General features: G+C 48.6%; 1 protein-coding gene across 2 annotated transcripts in view; it reads right to left on the reverse strand.

Annotated features, from left to right (window-relative positions):
* The window catches only part of LOC138261622 (aurora kinase B-A-like), a 55,483-nt gene extending 52,312 nt beyond the window's left edge, over positions 1-3,171 (reverse strand). For both annotated transcript variants that reach the window (XM_069210748.1, XM_069210747.1), the window contains exons 1-3: positions 3,050-3,171; positions 2,427-2,478; positions 1,638-1,797 (exon numbers count right to left, since the gene is read on the reverse strand). In XM_069210748.1, coding sequence (XP_069066849.1) covers positions 1,638-1,797; positions 2,427-2,477 — 211 coding nt within the window. In that variant the 5' untranslated portion in view covers position 2,478; positions 3,050-3,171. The remainder of the gene's footprint in view (positions 1-1,637; positions 1,798-2,426; positions 2,479-3,049) is intronic.
* Positions 3,172-17,606: the final 14,435 nt, after the last annotated feature.

The following is a 17,606-nucleotide window of genomic DNA, read 5'->3' on the forward strand; positions in this document are numbered from 1 at the left end:
ATACTGCTACCACAATCAGACCATTTTCCTGTCAATACTTTCACTACTCATGCCACCATTTCTCTTTCAATATGCCGCCACTACTACCAGGCTGCACCTTTTACACATTCTTTGGCAATAAACAGACTACCCATTTTAGTGACTGGAATTAGAAGTCGTCTGTTCAAATTTAGATCCTGCCATAACCCACATTTCCCCTCTCATACATTAAGCTAGAAACGTGACAATAAAAAAAATGCACCAAGCACACAAGGACCAGCAGTAAATTTAACGAATGCCTGCCTCTCCCAAAACAGGGTAGCCTATCAAAAGTGTACACACGCACAGGTTGACGGTGCATGTACACTGTGCCAGTCCTGTCTTTCAAGTACAGCCCAAGTCTGAAACTAGGTAGAGCCAATTATCCAAATGATGTTCACACACTCCACCTGAATCAATAGGTTCTTACTACAAACACTATAAATTATGCCTCGCTTTATTCATCTCAATAGCATTTGCCGCTTTTCTGTCCAAGACATAAGAAGGAAAAAAAAAAAGAAAAGAAAAAAAACTGTTTATGTTTTAGACATGTCTGTTATGGGGGCAACAGCAGGGACACAAAGGCTTTGCATAACCTTCCACCTTGGTGCACCTCTTTTTAGGTGAGTCTTGAGCTTCCAGGGATCTAAATTGCGTTACTGTGCCTCATCTAAAAAATATTAAGGAATGACCTGTGACTGAGAAAACAGAAAAAAAAAATAAAGTACTTCGCCCATCTACTTAGCCAAAAGCAGATGCTCTTAGCGTGCACAGTCTGAGCAGAGCCAGAGTGTCAACTATTCTCTGTCTTCCTTTCTTTACCACCAGCTCTCAGAATTTAGTGTGTCCGGAATTAGCTAAGAGCAGGGCTTAGTAGATGAAAATGCAGCATACTGGTCAAAGTGCACTGCACGAACCGTGAACACCAATAACCGACTAAAGACCAAAAGGGTCATGTTCGTTAAAGCTTACAAAGTAGTTCCATTTAGAGGTACCAACGCCCCCTGCGTGCCTTAATATTTCCTTTCATTCTACACACCATAAGATGCCCTTCCCAAATCAAGTTGATGTTTCCATAAAAAATTAAGACCCACAGAAAAGTCTTCGCTAGTTCATCACCACTGTGAAGATAACCGGAGAACATCAAGAACTGAAGAGGCTATGAAGACCGTCATACACCACTGCTTTCCAAACTTATACGAGATTCGACCCTTTGTCAAGGTTTAATGTCGCAAACATCTCCTCAATCATGTTCCTTTGTAAATATGTATATTTATGATAAATAGAATGCAATGCGTCGTTCTGGTGCTCAATCACCATTCTACAAGTCCAGTCCTCTCTATCCTAACCACCCAGACAAAATCACGACTTGCATCCCTTTCTCAGACATTGGCAATAACATTTTGATTGAACAGTAATCACCGAAGCTGAAAGAGCCCACGTTTTGACCACTTAAACAAAAGCATACATATATAAATAAGTGAGCAAGTAAAAAGGGGGTCGGCTCCAAATGTCCTTACCTACAAATTTAAAAGAACATGTTATAGCGCCCGCACATCAGAAGTATCCAAAAGAGCAGCATATTACTTAAAACAGTACTTCGAAAAGGGGTTCCTCACCAGAAATCTGACTTCCTGCGGTTGCAACTCTGCTTGCACTGGCCATTGCTCTCTGCGCCAGGATGGGCTCCGAGGGAGTTGAGAACATAGAAACGAAAGGCTCCTTACGAAGGACGCGTTGGGGACCCGATTGACTCAGGGGGGTGCAAGACGCTAGGATCTAATCAGAAAAGTAAATAAAAATAGAGTACAAATACTAAATGAACTCAGGATCAACAACTGATGTACCTCTGCTATAAACAGCCATTCCATGACAAGATTTGCGACCCTTTGAAATAATTATTTTCCAGATGTCCATACCTGGAAGCAATTAACTGGAGTCACACTCCTGTTTAATTTACCTGTATATTACCTGTAAGGCAGAGTTTCAAACTTGGAGGTTTGTCCCACGTGGGGAAAGGTAGTTATTTAGAGAAAAAACAGGAGCAGCAACAAGCCAGTCCGTAATGGGCTATCACCAAAGTAATTTATATCCTGCCTCGGAGTAAGTTGGAGCGTGGAAGGAACTGCAAATATTCTCCAACATCCCTTCCCCCCCCCCCCCCCCCCCCGGCACGATCATCACACTATGGACGCTTTTACACAATAAGAAGCCCTGGCTGACTAGAAAAGTATGTTTGGCAATCTTGTATATGCCTGCATTTTTAAAAAGGAGTACCAGAATGCAAATGCAACGTTTAATATTGCCAATTCAACATAAAAAAAAAAACACACACACACACAAGGGGATCACTGCATTAAGAACCTTCAAGACCACTGCTGTAAGCTATACTTCCATTTGAGGCTTACCTTGGAACTGTTGCTAGGAATAGCGGGGTTCAAGTTCTCCTTTGAAGACATACTGTGAAATAGATACAATAAAAGGTATTTACAATGAGGACTCCCTGCGGCTGGTCACTGTGACCATGCAAGGAAAATAAATCAGAAACAGGCAACCAGCTGGTGCACCATACTACAGTAGAGCAAAGGAGGATCATACTTTCACTGCTGGAAACACGACCACAGTTCTAAGTCACATAGTCCCTCAGCCGCAATTTAGCCGTCACCCACTTTATATTTCATGCGCCCAACTGCCAAAACCTAAAGCACTGTACCGCATCGATATGCTTATCCAAAACGTCCTTACGCTTCCTACCGCCACCCCCCTCAACAAGAATGAATTATCACTGCCCACAAAGGGGGGGCAACAACTTAAGGGAGAAACCACAGCTCGAATACCATAAAAGCGTCGCAGAACATAGAACAATGTCTCGGCACACCCTCCCTAAGCGACTCCAGCGCCCGCAAAGAGACGAGTTAATCCGGGACCGCGGCCCACAAATTTTTCACCAAAGGCAGAACGAAGGATCGAGCTGGATTCCTTCCATGAAGTGAATCTAGATAGTATAACACACACGATGTACACTTCTTACCCGATATTCACACGTTTTCTGTTTTTTTAATACGACCAGCAGTGGATGACCTAAGAAGCTAAAATCCGCTCCCCACTGAAGCACTGTTTTCAAACTTCGCTGATTTGAGACCCGATTGGCCAAGGCAAAGAAAGCGCAACTCAGCTCTACGTGGTGACGTCATGTCGGCGGTGCCCGTTTACGCCTAAAAAAAAAAAAAAACAATAAACACAGACGAAAGATTGTAAAATTGTTTAGCGGCCGTATCGGAATACACGTTTGATTACCAGAATCAGATCAGTTCGCGAAAGGACGGGGCAAATTCGCGTGTATTATAAATTTGACCGACTTCGTTGTGATCTCATGACACTCTTCGTATTTTTTTATTAAATATTTTAACTCTCACTGCTTATGTGCCTCTTTCTGAAAGCTGTAAAGCAAACTTTAGTACCACTGAGGTGGATGGACTCAGCTGCGGGCTGGTACACAAAGGAGGGCTCCGAGAAATCCCAACTATATTCACCAGCAATCAACGTCTCAAATATGAAGCATCAAGCGGGCTCCGTGCTTTCTCTTTGCAAGTTTCCTGTCTGTGCAGGTTCCCTGTAGAGTTCAGCTGGACTCGTTCTAGTGTTTCTGCCAACCACTCTGCTGAGGGCTGGTCTTACATGTGCACCCCACACCCACCCAACACAGGAGTCACCAGTCAGGTGACCCTGCCAATAAAAGGGGCTGGGCGCAGGTGCCTGAGGCCAGTTTGTAGTACCACAATACTGTGTCTGCGCCTATGGTTTCCGTAGCATGAGGGCCTAGGCCCCCAACACTACAGTTCCCTACCACTCAAGAGCTTCGCTCTGTCAGGCAGTGGGTCAAGAAAAGCATTTTACTTAAGCGCCCAAGGTGCCGGTATTTTTTCTATATTCCCAGAGAGAAAACAGTTCCAAAATGAAAACTTTCCCCTGATACTTTATGGTAAATTATGTTTTTCTTGAATACTTCCAATTTTAGCAGAAGCACAGACGTGCACGAGCTTTCGGGAGGCAAGTCCAGACAGACAACTTGGAGGCTGGGCTCTAGGTTAACTTCTCTTCGCCATTCTGATTCCTCGCATAGGCACGGGAAAGTGCCAGGTCGTCTAGTGTCAAGCTGCCTATGCAGTATTACAGTTTCTTTCTTTGCTGTCAAACTGTCTTGCTTTAGAATGACATATTATTCGGTCTGACTAGACAGAGCAGCTGTGTGTTGGGGCTCGTGTAATGCCTAAAAATTGTTTGGAATAAGTAGGCCGAAACCAAGCTTGTGCTCACATCTGGGGTGGCTTGGCTGGCACTGGCAGGTCGACTGTGCCTGTTGGCTCAGGACCAAAATTGATTTGTATATGGCTGTTCTTTATCTAGAGTGGTATAATGGGGTAAAAATTATAGACAACGGAGCCTGACTCATATTCAGTGGATGAGATTATTGAAGCATTACCTTCATCACTTTGTTGTTGGTTGCCGTAGCCTCCCTTCTGTGTTGAAATGTGTTATGTCTTTTAGTTCGTCTCACTTACAATATAGCCCTATAGCCCACCATAGTGGGCTTTACCAGCCAAAAACCCACTGCAGCTTTGAAGGCCTGTGCTGAATGCAAAGGAAAGGGATCGGGCCATTAATGGCCGTTATAGCCTAGCTATGGCAGGCTATAAGGCTATTACAAAATTCCATCCCTAAAGGGCAGAATGTTCTAATTAGTAAAACAAAGCCCTCATGGAGCCCTAGGGCATTTAAACCCCTCAGGCTCCATGAGGCCTTTGTTCTTAACAACAGCTGTGAAAGACACACATTGGAGTTTTGGAGCTTCAGGTTTCTAGCAGTAAAAGCCTGGAGCTACTCCATTGTCTCCAGTGAAGTGCTCAACATTCCAGTGTTCTAATCTGTTTTCTGTGCTGTGCTGAAATGTTGACTCTTTTGACGACAGACTTTGCAGGAGAGAGTGCGGCTCGAGGGCTGTGTTTTACAAGATCAGCCTTTGTATTACTTGCTTAGTTGTCCTTTTATTCCTGTTGCTTAAATAAACATATTTTGCCAGAAGCAGGAGGATTTCTTGGGCTTTCATTAATGCCTGCAACAGTAGCAACAAAGGATGGGATTCTTTTCCGTAGTGATAAAGTGATTGCCGCATTCATACTCCAAACAAGATTGGTTGAAATAAATCATGAGGGATGTTTGGGTATGACTATCAATAGGAAGAGGTTGCGTGAGAGTTATTGGGGGCCTGCAATGGATTGAGAGGTGGAAAGGTGGGTCGAGAGGTGTGATATGTTTGTAAATAATAAGAGTTTATGATCCAGGTTTCGTCAGTGGCTGAGACTGGATGTCCTGAAGCTGTACGGAATAGAATGTATATAGATTTCTTGGGTCCCTTTCATGCCCTACCTCAGTGTCCAAATTATACAATTGTTCTGGTCAACTACATGTCAAAATGGGTGGAGGTAAGATTTGTCATGGAACTTGACACTTGCAATGTATTGCATTTTCTTACTGATGTGTTTACTACAGAAGGTTCTCCTGCTGAACTTTATTCAGATAATGGAGTACAATTTGTTTCAGGAGAGTTGAAGGAGTTTTTGGATGGTGCAGGAATCAAGCACAAGAGGTTCAGTCTGTACCATCCCAAGAGTAATGAATTGGTGAAAAGACTGAGTAGAGTGGTGAAGGAATGTTTCATGGGTGCTGTTGCTGTGAGACTTAGGCCCTCATTATGACATTGGCAGTAAGTCCCGCTGACCGCCATGCCGACTGCCGCAAAACCTACCGCATCGGTATACCGCTACCCATATTATGACCCACACATAGCAATCCGTCACTATACGGACACAAACACAAGTCCGCCATCCCAAAGATCAGTGAAAAAATGGCAGTAGCAAAACCCACACCGTTACGCCAACAGAACTACGCCCACAGCATTATGACCCACGAATCACCTCAGCGGACATTCAACCGCAGTAAACCATTGGCAGTACATACCGCCGCGCTCAAAATACACATACACATACAAAACAACACTATGTTGGACAATTCAAACTACACACACGTGAGACTCATACACACACCACACCCACACCGCTATAAAACACACACCCACACTACCCACATCCCTTTATGACTCAAAGAAATTGACAACTGAGAGGGATACAACAAGAGCACCCATAGAGCCAGAGCCACAGAACACCATCACCCATACACCATCCACACACCTCACAGCACACACCCCAACACATCACCCCACACACCCTCACAAACACCACACACACTACACCTGTGGCACCACAAAGACACCCCAGGTTCTCAGAGGAGGAGCTAAGGGTCATGGTGGAGGAAATCATCCAGGTAGAGCCACAGCTATTCAGATCACAGGTGCAGCAGACATCCATTGCATGGAAGATGGCGCTATGGCGGAGAATCGTGGACAGGGTCAATGCCTTGGGGCAGCTCCCCAGAACAAGGGATGACATCAGGAAGTGGTGGAACGACCTAAGGGGAAGGTGCGTTCCGTGGTAGCAAGATACCAGATAGCTATACAGAGGACTGGTGATGGACCCCCACCTCCTCCCCCACAACTAACAACATGGGAGGAGCAAGTCTTGGCAATACTGCATCCTGAGGACCTGGCAGGAGTAGCAGGAGGACTGGGTCTGGTAATTCAAATCTTTACTACTTTCACCCCCCTACCTGCATGCTATCACATACCCACATCCTCATTCCCATCACTCCACCACCTCCCACACACCCCTCCATCACAACCCACCCATCCCAGTACCCAGCATTGCCTGCACCACCAATGCATGGACACCACTCATAGCCCTGCATGGACACCCATCACCACAGCATGCACACTAGAGAGAATCACCTAGCCCACAAAATAACTACTCACACGAGGCAAAGCTGACAGGGCACTCACAACCATAGAGGCCAACAAACACATGCACAAGATGTCACAAGCAGAAACAATAACACTGCATATACATCCCCACAGGTCCCCCACGCAACGTCACCGGAGAGGAGGTGCCAGCAACATCCAGTCCCCCCACAGAAGAGGCCCACAGTGATGACAGCACCTCTGCTCACCTGGATCAGGATGACCAACCTAGCCCATCAGGGACCTCCGGACAGTCGGTTACCCAGGCACAGTCCCATACCACCACAGAGCCTCCCCCTCAGGAAACACCAGCACAGCAACCACCCAGCGGGCCCATCCCTCTGTCCCCAGCACATGTCAATCAGCAGTGTGTCCACCACTACAGGGACCCCTGGCAACCCTACAAACACAGGACGACCAGGGACCTGGGGTCAGTGGCAGTGGGCACACAGATCAGGGGACAGAGGCACAGGACAACAGGGAAGCTGGGAGGACTGCTGTGCGACAGGGGGAGGACAGGCCCATGGAACTGACTCTCCACGAGGCACTCACCAACATCCTGTGAGCATACCACCATTCCTAGGAGACGATGGGCCAGATGCTGGCCAAGTTGCAGGAGACCCAGCGGCTGCAGGAGGGACAGTACCTGGGGATCAGGGAGGACCTGAGGGACATCCACACCACCCTGGTCACCATTGCAGGGGTGCTGGCAGACATGGGCAACGCCATGAGAGAGAGAGTGGCACAGCAACGGGCCCCTGACACTAGCCACACCGATGAACAGCCCTCCAACTCCGCTGACGCTAGTGGACAGGAGGCCCCGCCACAGAACCAACAGGCCACCAGCACCCCTCCCCTGCATAAGGAGAACAGCCCCGCAAACGGTCCCTGCGATCCAGGCAGAAGCCAGAGAACATTGCCAAGACTCCCGCCAGGAAATAAGACTCTTCTGATTGTCACCCTTGTATCCCACTCTGTCACCCTGTCCACCTTGAACTGCCATTCCTCCACTTCCTATGCCTCCTTGGACAATGCACCTGTGATACACAGAGACTGGACTCTATCCTGGACTCTCCTCCACAATCACCCAAGCCCACTGCACATCCCCATTACATTTTCAGCAATTAAATAAACACCCTTTTAAAAAATACAAGTATGTAGTATGTCAAATGATTTAAGTATGTATTCCTTTAACAATCTATAGACATTGCAAGTAGTCTGTACAGTAATGTATACATAGGTATGATCCTGTATTGTGCTGCAGTCAATACACCAGGAGCCAGAGTAGGGCACAAATATCTGTGAATATACATGTCAAAGGATACAGTAAGTGGCCATAGTAGTGGGAACCGGAGCCTGCCAGTGAAAATTGCACAAAACTGCAATGGAAGTTTAAGTTACAGTGTCTTATCTGTGTGTCACTGGAAGTACTGTCGAATGATAGATGTTCTGTTGTCCATATCCTTATCCTCTGCCTCCTCTTCGTCACTGTCCACAGGCTCCACCGCTGCCACACGCCCATCTCCAGCCTCATCCTCCTGCAGTAAAGGCACCTGGCGTCTCAAGGCAAGGTTGTGCAACATGCAACATGCCACGATGATCTGGCACACCTTTTTGGGTGAGTAGCACAGGGATCCACCTGTTAGATGGAGGCACCGAAACCTGGCCTTCAGGAGGCCAAAAGTTTGCTCTATAATTCGTCTTGTTCATCCATGTGCCTTATTGTAACGATCCTCTGCCCTTGTCTTAGTATTCCTCACAGGGGTCAGTAGCCATGAGAAGTTGGGGTAACCATAGTCACCTGTAAATACTGAGGAATTCCTGTTAGCCAGACACTCACCCTTAGGGCCAACCCCACACTCATATACCAACATACACTGGGTGGGGAACCATGGGCTCACCTATTAGCCACACCCTGTGCCTCTGGAGTTGAGCCATCACATATGGGATGCTGCTATTCCTCAGGAAATAGGCATTAGGCACGGACCCAGGATACTTTGCATTGACATGGGAGATGTACTAGTCCGCCAGGCACACTATCTGCACATTCATGGAGTGAAAGCTCTTTCGATTTCTGAACAGCTGTTCATTTCTCCTGGGGGGGACAAAGGCAATATGTGTACCGTCAGTTGCCTGAACAATGTTGGGGATATGTCCCATTGCATAGACGCCAGCTTCCACTGTGGCCAAATCTTCCACCTGGGGGAAAACAATGTAGCTGCGCATGTGTTTCATCAGGGCAGAAACTCTGGTCAACACGTTTGAGAACATTGGCTGGACATTCCTGCTGCCATGGCCACTGTCACTTGGAAGGAGCCACATGCCAGAAATGGAGCACACATAGGACTTGCAGAAGAAGGGGGATCCCAGTGGGCTGACGGATAGCTGAAAACAGGTCTGGCTCCAATTGGGCACACAGCTCTTGGATTGTGCCCCTATCAAGTCTGTAGGTGAGGATAATGTGCCTGTCCTCCATTGTTGCCAAGTCCACCAGGGGCCTGTACTCGGGGGATGTCTCCATCTCCTATTCATCCTCAGCGGTTGTACTCTAGGGGGCAAAACAATGAGCATCTGATCAGTTTTCAACATTTCCCCAATGTACAATGAATTGCATGTTGTGACAGAAACAGTATGTTTATGTTTATTCCCAAAATGTGCTTATATCGGCTGTGACGGAGTTAGGTGCCATGGCCTTCTCCCCCCCCGAAATGGCGGACGCCTGTCCTGTGTGGAGGGACAGGTGGAAATGAGGTAATGCCGCTGACGTTGTGCGCCCTTGCGGGAGGCGGTCGAGTACCGCTGTGCAACTCCTCATTGGTTATCATTGGGCCCTCTGGTTTACAGCAGCCAATGGTGATGTACGCCGGCGGTGACGGTACGCACCGCCGCAGACACGACTGCCATTTTCTATCTGTTCACTCACTTGCTACCTTACCTTCAACAGGAGAGAACCTACACTGCAAGTGCTGCTGTGATCTGTGTCTGTAAGCGACCATGGCTCGAGCCACTGGGGAAATGGCCCCTGCCTTCTCCGCTGTGGAGTTGGAGAAACTGGTGGATGGGGTCCTACCCTAGTACCGATTGCTTTATGGGCCTCCAGACCAACAGGTGAGTACCCTGTAGGCACGATGCATGGGGCATGAATGCATGGTGTGATGTGTGTGAAGGCTTCATGTAAGGGGGGGTGGTGGAGGGGTCCTGGACAGTGTGCAGCATGTATGGTAGGCAATGTATGTGCATAAGGGGATGGGAGGGATATGGTGATCCATGGGTGTAACAGGCCGGACGGTATGACTGATCACTTTTTCCGTTTTCATTTTTCTGGAGGTCAGCGCCCATCAGAAAAAGGGTATATAGCGTGCAATCGCCAAGGATGTGCGGACCCTGGGGATCTACGGTAGGCAGAGCACCCACTGTCACAAATGGTTGGAGGACCTGAGAAGCTGGGCAAGGAAGACGGCGGAGGCCCAGCTGGGGATGGCCTCCCAACGAGGAAGGGGTGCCTGTCGAACCCTGACCCGCCTGATGTTCCGCATACTGGTGGTGGCCTATCCGGAGCTGGATGGGCACTTGAGGGCATCACAGCAACCACAAGGGGGTGAGTAGTTTACAGATCTGCAAATTGCGCATGGTGGGGTTGTCTCTGGGTGGGGGATGTGGGCCTGTGGGTGCCCCTAGGCCAGGCCGGACATTGCAGGGTAGGTTGAGCAGGGGCTGATGCACTCCACCCCCAAACATGCTTGTGGGCTTCTACTACTGGGCAGGGATTTGTGGGTCTCAGGTATGCTGCAACTGGCGTTAGGTATTACTGTCCATGTCCTGGTGACTAGCATTGTGAGTGGTAGTGCTTCGCCTAGTGCGTAGGGCTGTCCCCTGTGGGTTGTATACGCCAACAGTGGTGTTGTTGCTGGCATTGACCAAGTGTATCCTCTGTCTCTCCCCCCCCCTTTTTGTTTTGTCACCCTGTCCTTATGTGTATTAGCATCATCTGGCGAAGAAGCAGAGGCACCAGCAACGGAGGGAGCTGCATCCCACATGGCCCTGGAGGCCAAATCCACTGACAGTAGGGGCACCAGTGGGACGGAGGGTGAAGGGAGCACCACGGCGGAGACAAGAGAAGATAGTTATGACAGTGATACCTCCTCCGATGGAAGCTCCCTGCTGGTGGTGGACACCTCTGTGGCCACCCCACTACAGGTACAGCCGCCTCCCCCATACCAGCACCACCCTCCCAGGAGCCCCTCAGCGAGTTTCCCATGCCCGCTCACCCAGGAGGGAGCACATCTCCTTCACCCCAGGCACCTCAGGCCCTGCCCCAGTTAGCCCTGCTGCCCTGAGTGAGGAGGCTATTGACCTCCTGCGATCCATCTCTGTTGGGCAGTCAACCATAGTGAATGCCATCCGGGGTCTGGCAGGGCATTTGCAACATACAAATGCATTCCTGGAGGGCATTCACTCTGGTGTGGCAGCCCAACATAGATCATTCCAGGCTCTGGCCTCCTCCCTGATGGCAGCCTCCCCCCTCCAACTTCTTCTACCCTGTCCCATTCCCCTGAATCCCAACCTATCCCAAGCACACAATGAGACCAGCATGTAACCAAGACAACACACAGGAGTGGCTCAGGCAAACACAAGCACCACACATCATCCCACAGGCACTCACACAAACACCATCCAGAAGTAGACACACCAGCGTCCACTGCCTCCACTGTGTCCCCCTCCTCCTCGTCCACCTCCCTCCCAGTAGCGTCTCCACTCATACCTGCATGCACTACATCCTCATCCACTACCTCCATCACCGTCACGCCTATCACTACATGCCCCTCACTGGCAGTCACCACCCCCACATCCATGCACATGTTCCCTGTGCCCTCTCCCACTGTGTCTGTGCCCCCTCCTCCCAAAGTACACAAAGGCAAGCACTCAGACACCCAACAGCCATCCACCTCATAACAGCATCCAGCCCATGCACCTGCACCCAAATACAGCAGACAGACACCTCCTACAACCACTCCCTCTTCCTCCACTCCCGAATCTTCACCCTCTTCACGCCCCAGTGTCCCTAAGAAGCTTTTCCCCTCCACCCTTGACTTCTTCCCTACCCCCCGTCCTTCACTTCGGGCCAGGGTGGGCAGAACCCAGGCCAGCACCTCAGCCACCCAGTCCACGGCCACTGTAGTTTTGGCAGCTACTGCAGGTGTGAGGGGCTCCAAGGAGACACCCATTAGCACTGGCAGTGTGCCTGCAGCAGCTGCCAAGGGCAAGGCCAAGGAACAACCACCAGCTGCCAAGGGCAAGACGGGACCACCAGCTGCCAAGGCCAAGATGCACCACCAGCTGCCAAGGGCAAGAAGGCACAACCAGCTGCCAAGGGCAAGGAGGCACCACCAGCCGCAAGGGCAAAGGGCCTGCCCCTGCAGGCAGGAGGGACAGGAGGCCTTGTGCTGTGACAGGATCTGAGCCACCACCACCAACCATGCCACTTCAGCCGTCCAAGGCTGCAGGGGAAGGGCTGGAGCCTCCCCCCACCACTGGCAGCACTGCCACCAGCACCACTGGCAGCAGCAGCAGCCCCAGTGGGCAGCTGTCCGAGGCTGCAGGGGAAGGGCTGGAACCTCCCCCCACCACTGGCAGCACCGATACCAGCACAGGCACTGCCACCACTGTACAGCCATTGCCGCCGGCAGATGCATTGTAGTCCTGCCAACATGGAGTGTCATGCATCCTGCCCACAGCAAATCTCGAGAATCTGACACCCAGGTGAGAGACTGTGACCTTGCACTCCCCATGTGCTACATCACAGGGCACACAGCCCCCTCCAAAACCAGTGGAAGAAGGCATCCACTCACCCCACCCCTGCCAGGATGAAGCACAGTGGGCACAAAGCCCCCTCCAGAAACAGTGGAAGAAGGCATCCACTCACTCCCTCCCTGCCAGGATGAAGCACAGTGGGCACAAAGCCCCCTCCAGCACCAGTGGAGAAGGCATCCACTCACCCCCTCCTTGCCAGGATGACACACACTGGGCACAAGGCCCCCTCCAGAACCAGTGGAGAAGCCATCCACTAGAGAGACTGTGGCTTTGCACCCCCAGGACCAAGCAGTGGGCAAACTACCCACATGAGAGACTGTGGCCTTGCACTCCCCAGAACCAAGCAGTGGGCAAACCAACCACTTGAGAGACTGTGGCTTTGCACTTCCCAAGACCAAGCAGTGGGCAAACCACACATTGGAGAGACTGTGGCCTTGCACTCCCCAGGACCAAGCAGTGGGCAAACCAACAACTTGAGAGACTGTGGCGTTACACTCCCCAGGACCAAGCAGTGGGCAAACCATCCACTTGAGAGACTGTGGCTTTGCGCTTCCCAGGACCAAGCAGTGGAAAAACCACCCACCTGAGAGACTGTGGCTTTGCACTCCCCAGGAGCAAGCAGTGGGCAAACCACCCACTTGAGAGACTGTGGCCTTGCACTCCCCAGGCCCTCAGAGGGCATGTAGCCCCCTCCAGGAGCAGTGGCTTTGTACCATCTTCTGGCTGAGGTGCCCCCCCCTTCTCCTTCCCCCTGAGGTGCCTGTGTATTTTCGACCTGATGCCCCAACAGTGTTCTCTCCATATTGAGGCAGGAGTCAAGTGGGGCCTTGGCCTATGTAATATGGCCCTGTGACCCACCAACATTATGGACTGGGCAGTGTCCCTTCATTTGTATATCTATAAATACTGTTTTGATTTTTGAGGACATCTTTCTACTTATTTATCTTATTGCACTCACTTTCTTCAAATCATTTTGTCCTTGCATTATTCCTGAGGGGTAGGGGGTGAATATGTAATGATGTTGCATCGGTTTGTGGGTATGGTGTTGGGGGTGGCGGTGGGGGTGTTGCGTATGTGTATCACTCTCTTTTTCCTCACCCCTTCCCTATGTGCTAGGTGGCAGTACTCACCGTGGTCGTCATCGCCGGCATTGGTATTCCTTTTGTAGGAGGAGGTAGACCAGCATGGTGAACACCTGCAGTTCGGGCTCCATGGCATTGTGGTTCTTCCTTGTGTCTCCAGAGGTGAGTCCTTTGCCTTCTGTGTACTGTTTCCGCCGTGCTTTTGATGGCGTTGGTACCGGCCCAAAAAAGGTGGCGGATAGGCCAGTTGTAATATTGTGGCCGGTACATTGTCTTGTGCCTGGCTGTTGGCGGTTACCGCCATGGTGCTTGTTGCTACCGCTGTAGCTGTCGGTGTGTTAAAGTGGCTGTATGTGTTGGCGGTTTCCGCCATGGTCATAATTCTATTTTTTTTACCGCCGGCCTGTTGGCGATAATACCGCCGCTTTATCACCGTCCGCCAAGGTAGTAATGAGGGCCTTAATATGGTGAATTCCCTTAGGTCCATGCTGTGGGTCTACTGCAACATCCCACATAGCATCACAGTAGTTTACCCATTAAAAGCCCTTAAGGAAAGGACTGCACGTGATTTTTTTGTGTTTAGTTTGGTTAAACAAGTTCAGTGATAATCCGGGAGTACTGGATGTAGAAAGAGGAATGAAGACAGGGGAGAGGAAGTAGAAGAAACTTTGAGGCAGGATATGGGGAACTCGGATGCTGGAGGCAGCATGATACGGAGACAAAAGGACTGTAAAACAGAGGGGATGAAGAAAGGAAAAGGGGTGGGCAGTGTTGAGATTCTAAACTATTGTCGAGGGATGGTGTCGGCCTCAACCCATGCACAAAGCAAGGTTCCAGGTTAATATTCTTATACAGGGAGTACCGTTTTGTCCAATTTTATTGTGGATTAGTAAACAACCTAGGCGGGATTGACTCTCAGAACAGACTATAGAACTCTGGCCCTGCTCAGTTACTTTCTTACTGTATCCTTGGGAGCCGAGACAATCTCACTAGGGTGGATAAAAGATCAGTTACGTTCTCACAGAAAAAGTAGAAGCTAACAATCTTAGATCAAACATGATCAAGTTTGATCTAGAACCTCATTCCGATGTGAGACAGGGCCACTAGGGCCGTCCAAGTGAGCTGATACGTGTTAGATTACCACGTGAATGATAAATGCCTCCTGAGACCTGGCTTTCTGTGTGGTCATGGTCATTGCTGTCATAAGTAGATTGATTTAGACCCATTAACTCCCAGATCCTGGGGATGGCCTACATAGTGTCACACAATGTCTGGACCTTCTTATATGCCAGGGTAGGGCTCTTGACCATGTTAATATGGTTTTAGTATAGATCCCCAAATTCTTGGATCCGAAAGATCAGATGAAGGCACTTTTATGTAGTAACATGTTGTAATGTAGTTATGGGAACCTGCTTAGGGACCTTCCTACACTTTCCTGCAGTTTTTCTTCAGAAACCCGGGTTCAGGATGTAATCGTTCTCCTTTTATAGAACATGAAATATAGCGCCAAAGATGTGCCCAGCAACACTGACTGACAGCCACAGTTGGATGGGTGACAAGTATGGTGAAAGGCAATTGCATAACCACCTAAACAGCTCATCTTGCTGTTACTGAGAGGTGGATCTATTCTGTGTAGGACCAACTCTTCAAGATGTGCCAATGCTTTATCCTTTGAAGAGCTTGGCGGCAGAGAAGCCTTCTCACGAGGCCCAGAAGTGCATTCCCAAAATGTATTGACAGGTGACAAGGAGACAGGAGGCTCAAAAACCCAAACACTCTGGTGTGCTGCCCATTTTAGTGCTGCTGTCACTATAAAAAATAAGCAAAAGCACTACCTAAATGCATTTCAGTGAAAGGGACTTGTTATGTCTAACTTAAATGCATACCTGGAATTAGAAGGTTATATTGTCATGTACAATGTAATGAGGTAATAGGGAAGGTTGCTGGGTGGTTAGAATGTGATGGGTTGAAGGGAAGTTTGATGCCAGAGGGAGCAGATGTGTTGGCCTTTACTTGATGCTTACTACACTTAATAAAGAAGATTAAGACAACTCTTCACGTGAATTTATTCAACATGCTTTGGCGACGAGTTTAAGGAGATTACAGTGACAGCAGTGACGCATGTTATGTAATTCATGTGGCGGTCATCTAGGAAACATAGCAATTCTTTTGATAAAGTTTGTATTCAGGCTGTGCATACTTCTCAATCTGTGGCCAACACATATTGCAGTTTGGGCATGCTGTATTGCTAAAGCGCTGATGTCGGTTGTGCCGTGTGTGGTTTAAGGAGCGCGAATACCGGTTGTACAGCAATAAAGGAGAATGTAGATTTTCCTAGTAACCTATGACGGAAAGTCTTAATTTTTTTAAAGACACGGAGGCAAGTATTATGCTTCTCTAACTTGCTTTATTTCAAACAGCAGTAGTCATGAACAAACTACAGTTCCCAAGGGGCTAAGGGGGGCAGAAGCCAATGGGAAGAAAAAATGTATTGGAAGATGAACCAATGGGAACAGAAAACATGATATAATCACTATACTTGACTGCAACCAGCCCTCTTTCTTGGTGCGAGAAGGCTAGTCTGTGTGGGAGAACAGGGGAAATATAACAAAAACGATGGCAACTGCCAACATCAGAGAACAAAGTTCTTGAAAATAGTTCATCCAAGACTGGAGGAGTGGGGAGATCTAAGGTGCAGGAGGAGGATCCTATTGACAACAAGGAAAATCATTGGATGAGGTTGGTGTTGCTGGAGAGACCGTTTGACGTTCAGGTTGAGCTCTGAGGTTGATTAGACGATACTGTAGGGAGGGAAAAGTCAACAAAACAATTGTTAAAGAGACTCTGAGGAGGGATAATACTCGCCTCCGAGTCTTTAATAATATTAAGACTTTCCGTCATAGGTTACCAGGAAAATCTACATTTCATGGTAAGACCGGAGGTTCCTATTATGCTTGTTTAAAGCATGTTAATAATGACAGAGGTTGCTGTATGAACTGGCTTACAGTAGAAGGTTCTAAAGACATTATCATTAGACCAATCAGTCAATCTCAGAATGTCCTCTAGTCTCGAACCCACCCAAAAAGCTTTGGAAGCCATAGCTCCTCTGGAAGAGTAAGCGCCAAAAACTGAGGTGTCGATACCTGCTAAGGACACGACCCAACGAACCCATCTAGCTAGGGTAGCCGAGGATACTGGCTTGTGATGTTTGCGAAATGAAATAAGGAGCTGGGAAAAACAAGGACGTTCTGAGATTGGCTGTGCGATCTTCATACACCTTAAGACATTGACCTGCACATAGTTTAGGTTAGTTAGGGAAATAAGGGTAAAACACGGAACGGAGGTTGGTTTTGGTACGTTTGTTGATGGAAAATATAACACCTGTAGGTTTGAATTGACGAGAGGAAATATCTAAAGCTTTCACATCTGATAAACGTTTAATAGAAACTAAACAGAGTAACATAGTAAGCTTGGCTGAAAGCATTTTCAACAATAGATCAGAATTATCCTGCCAGGAGAGAAACAATTTTAAAACAATATTAACATCCCATAGTTTCGAATACTTGGGTAAAGGAGGGAGAAAAAACTTTACTCCCTTTAGGAGACGATAGAGCAGAGGATGTTCACCGATAGGTTTTCCGTTGCTGTAGGTATGCTGTAAGGAAATAGATGATCTATACAGGTTGATTGTTCTGTAAGACTTACCTGCACTAGCTTAGGCAGCTAGGAAATTAATTATGTAATTTATATCGGCTGAAAGGGGATCGAGGTCCCTTTCCACACAC

The sequence above is a fragment of the Pleurodeles waltl genome, chromosome 10, assembly GCF_031143425.1.
Source record: "Pleurodeles waltl isolate 20211129_DDA chromosome 10, aPleWal1.hap1.20221129, whole genome shotgun sequence".
Taxonomy (NCBI): domain Eukaryota; kingdom Metazoa; phylum Chordata; class Amphibia; order Caudata; family Salamandridae; genus Pleurodeles; species Pleurodeles waltl.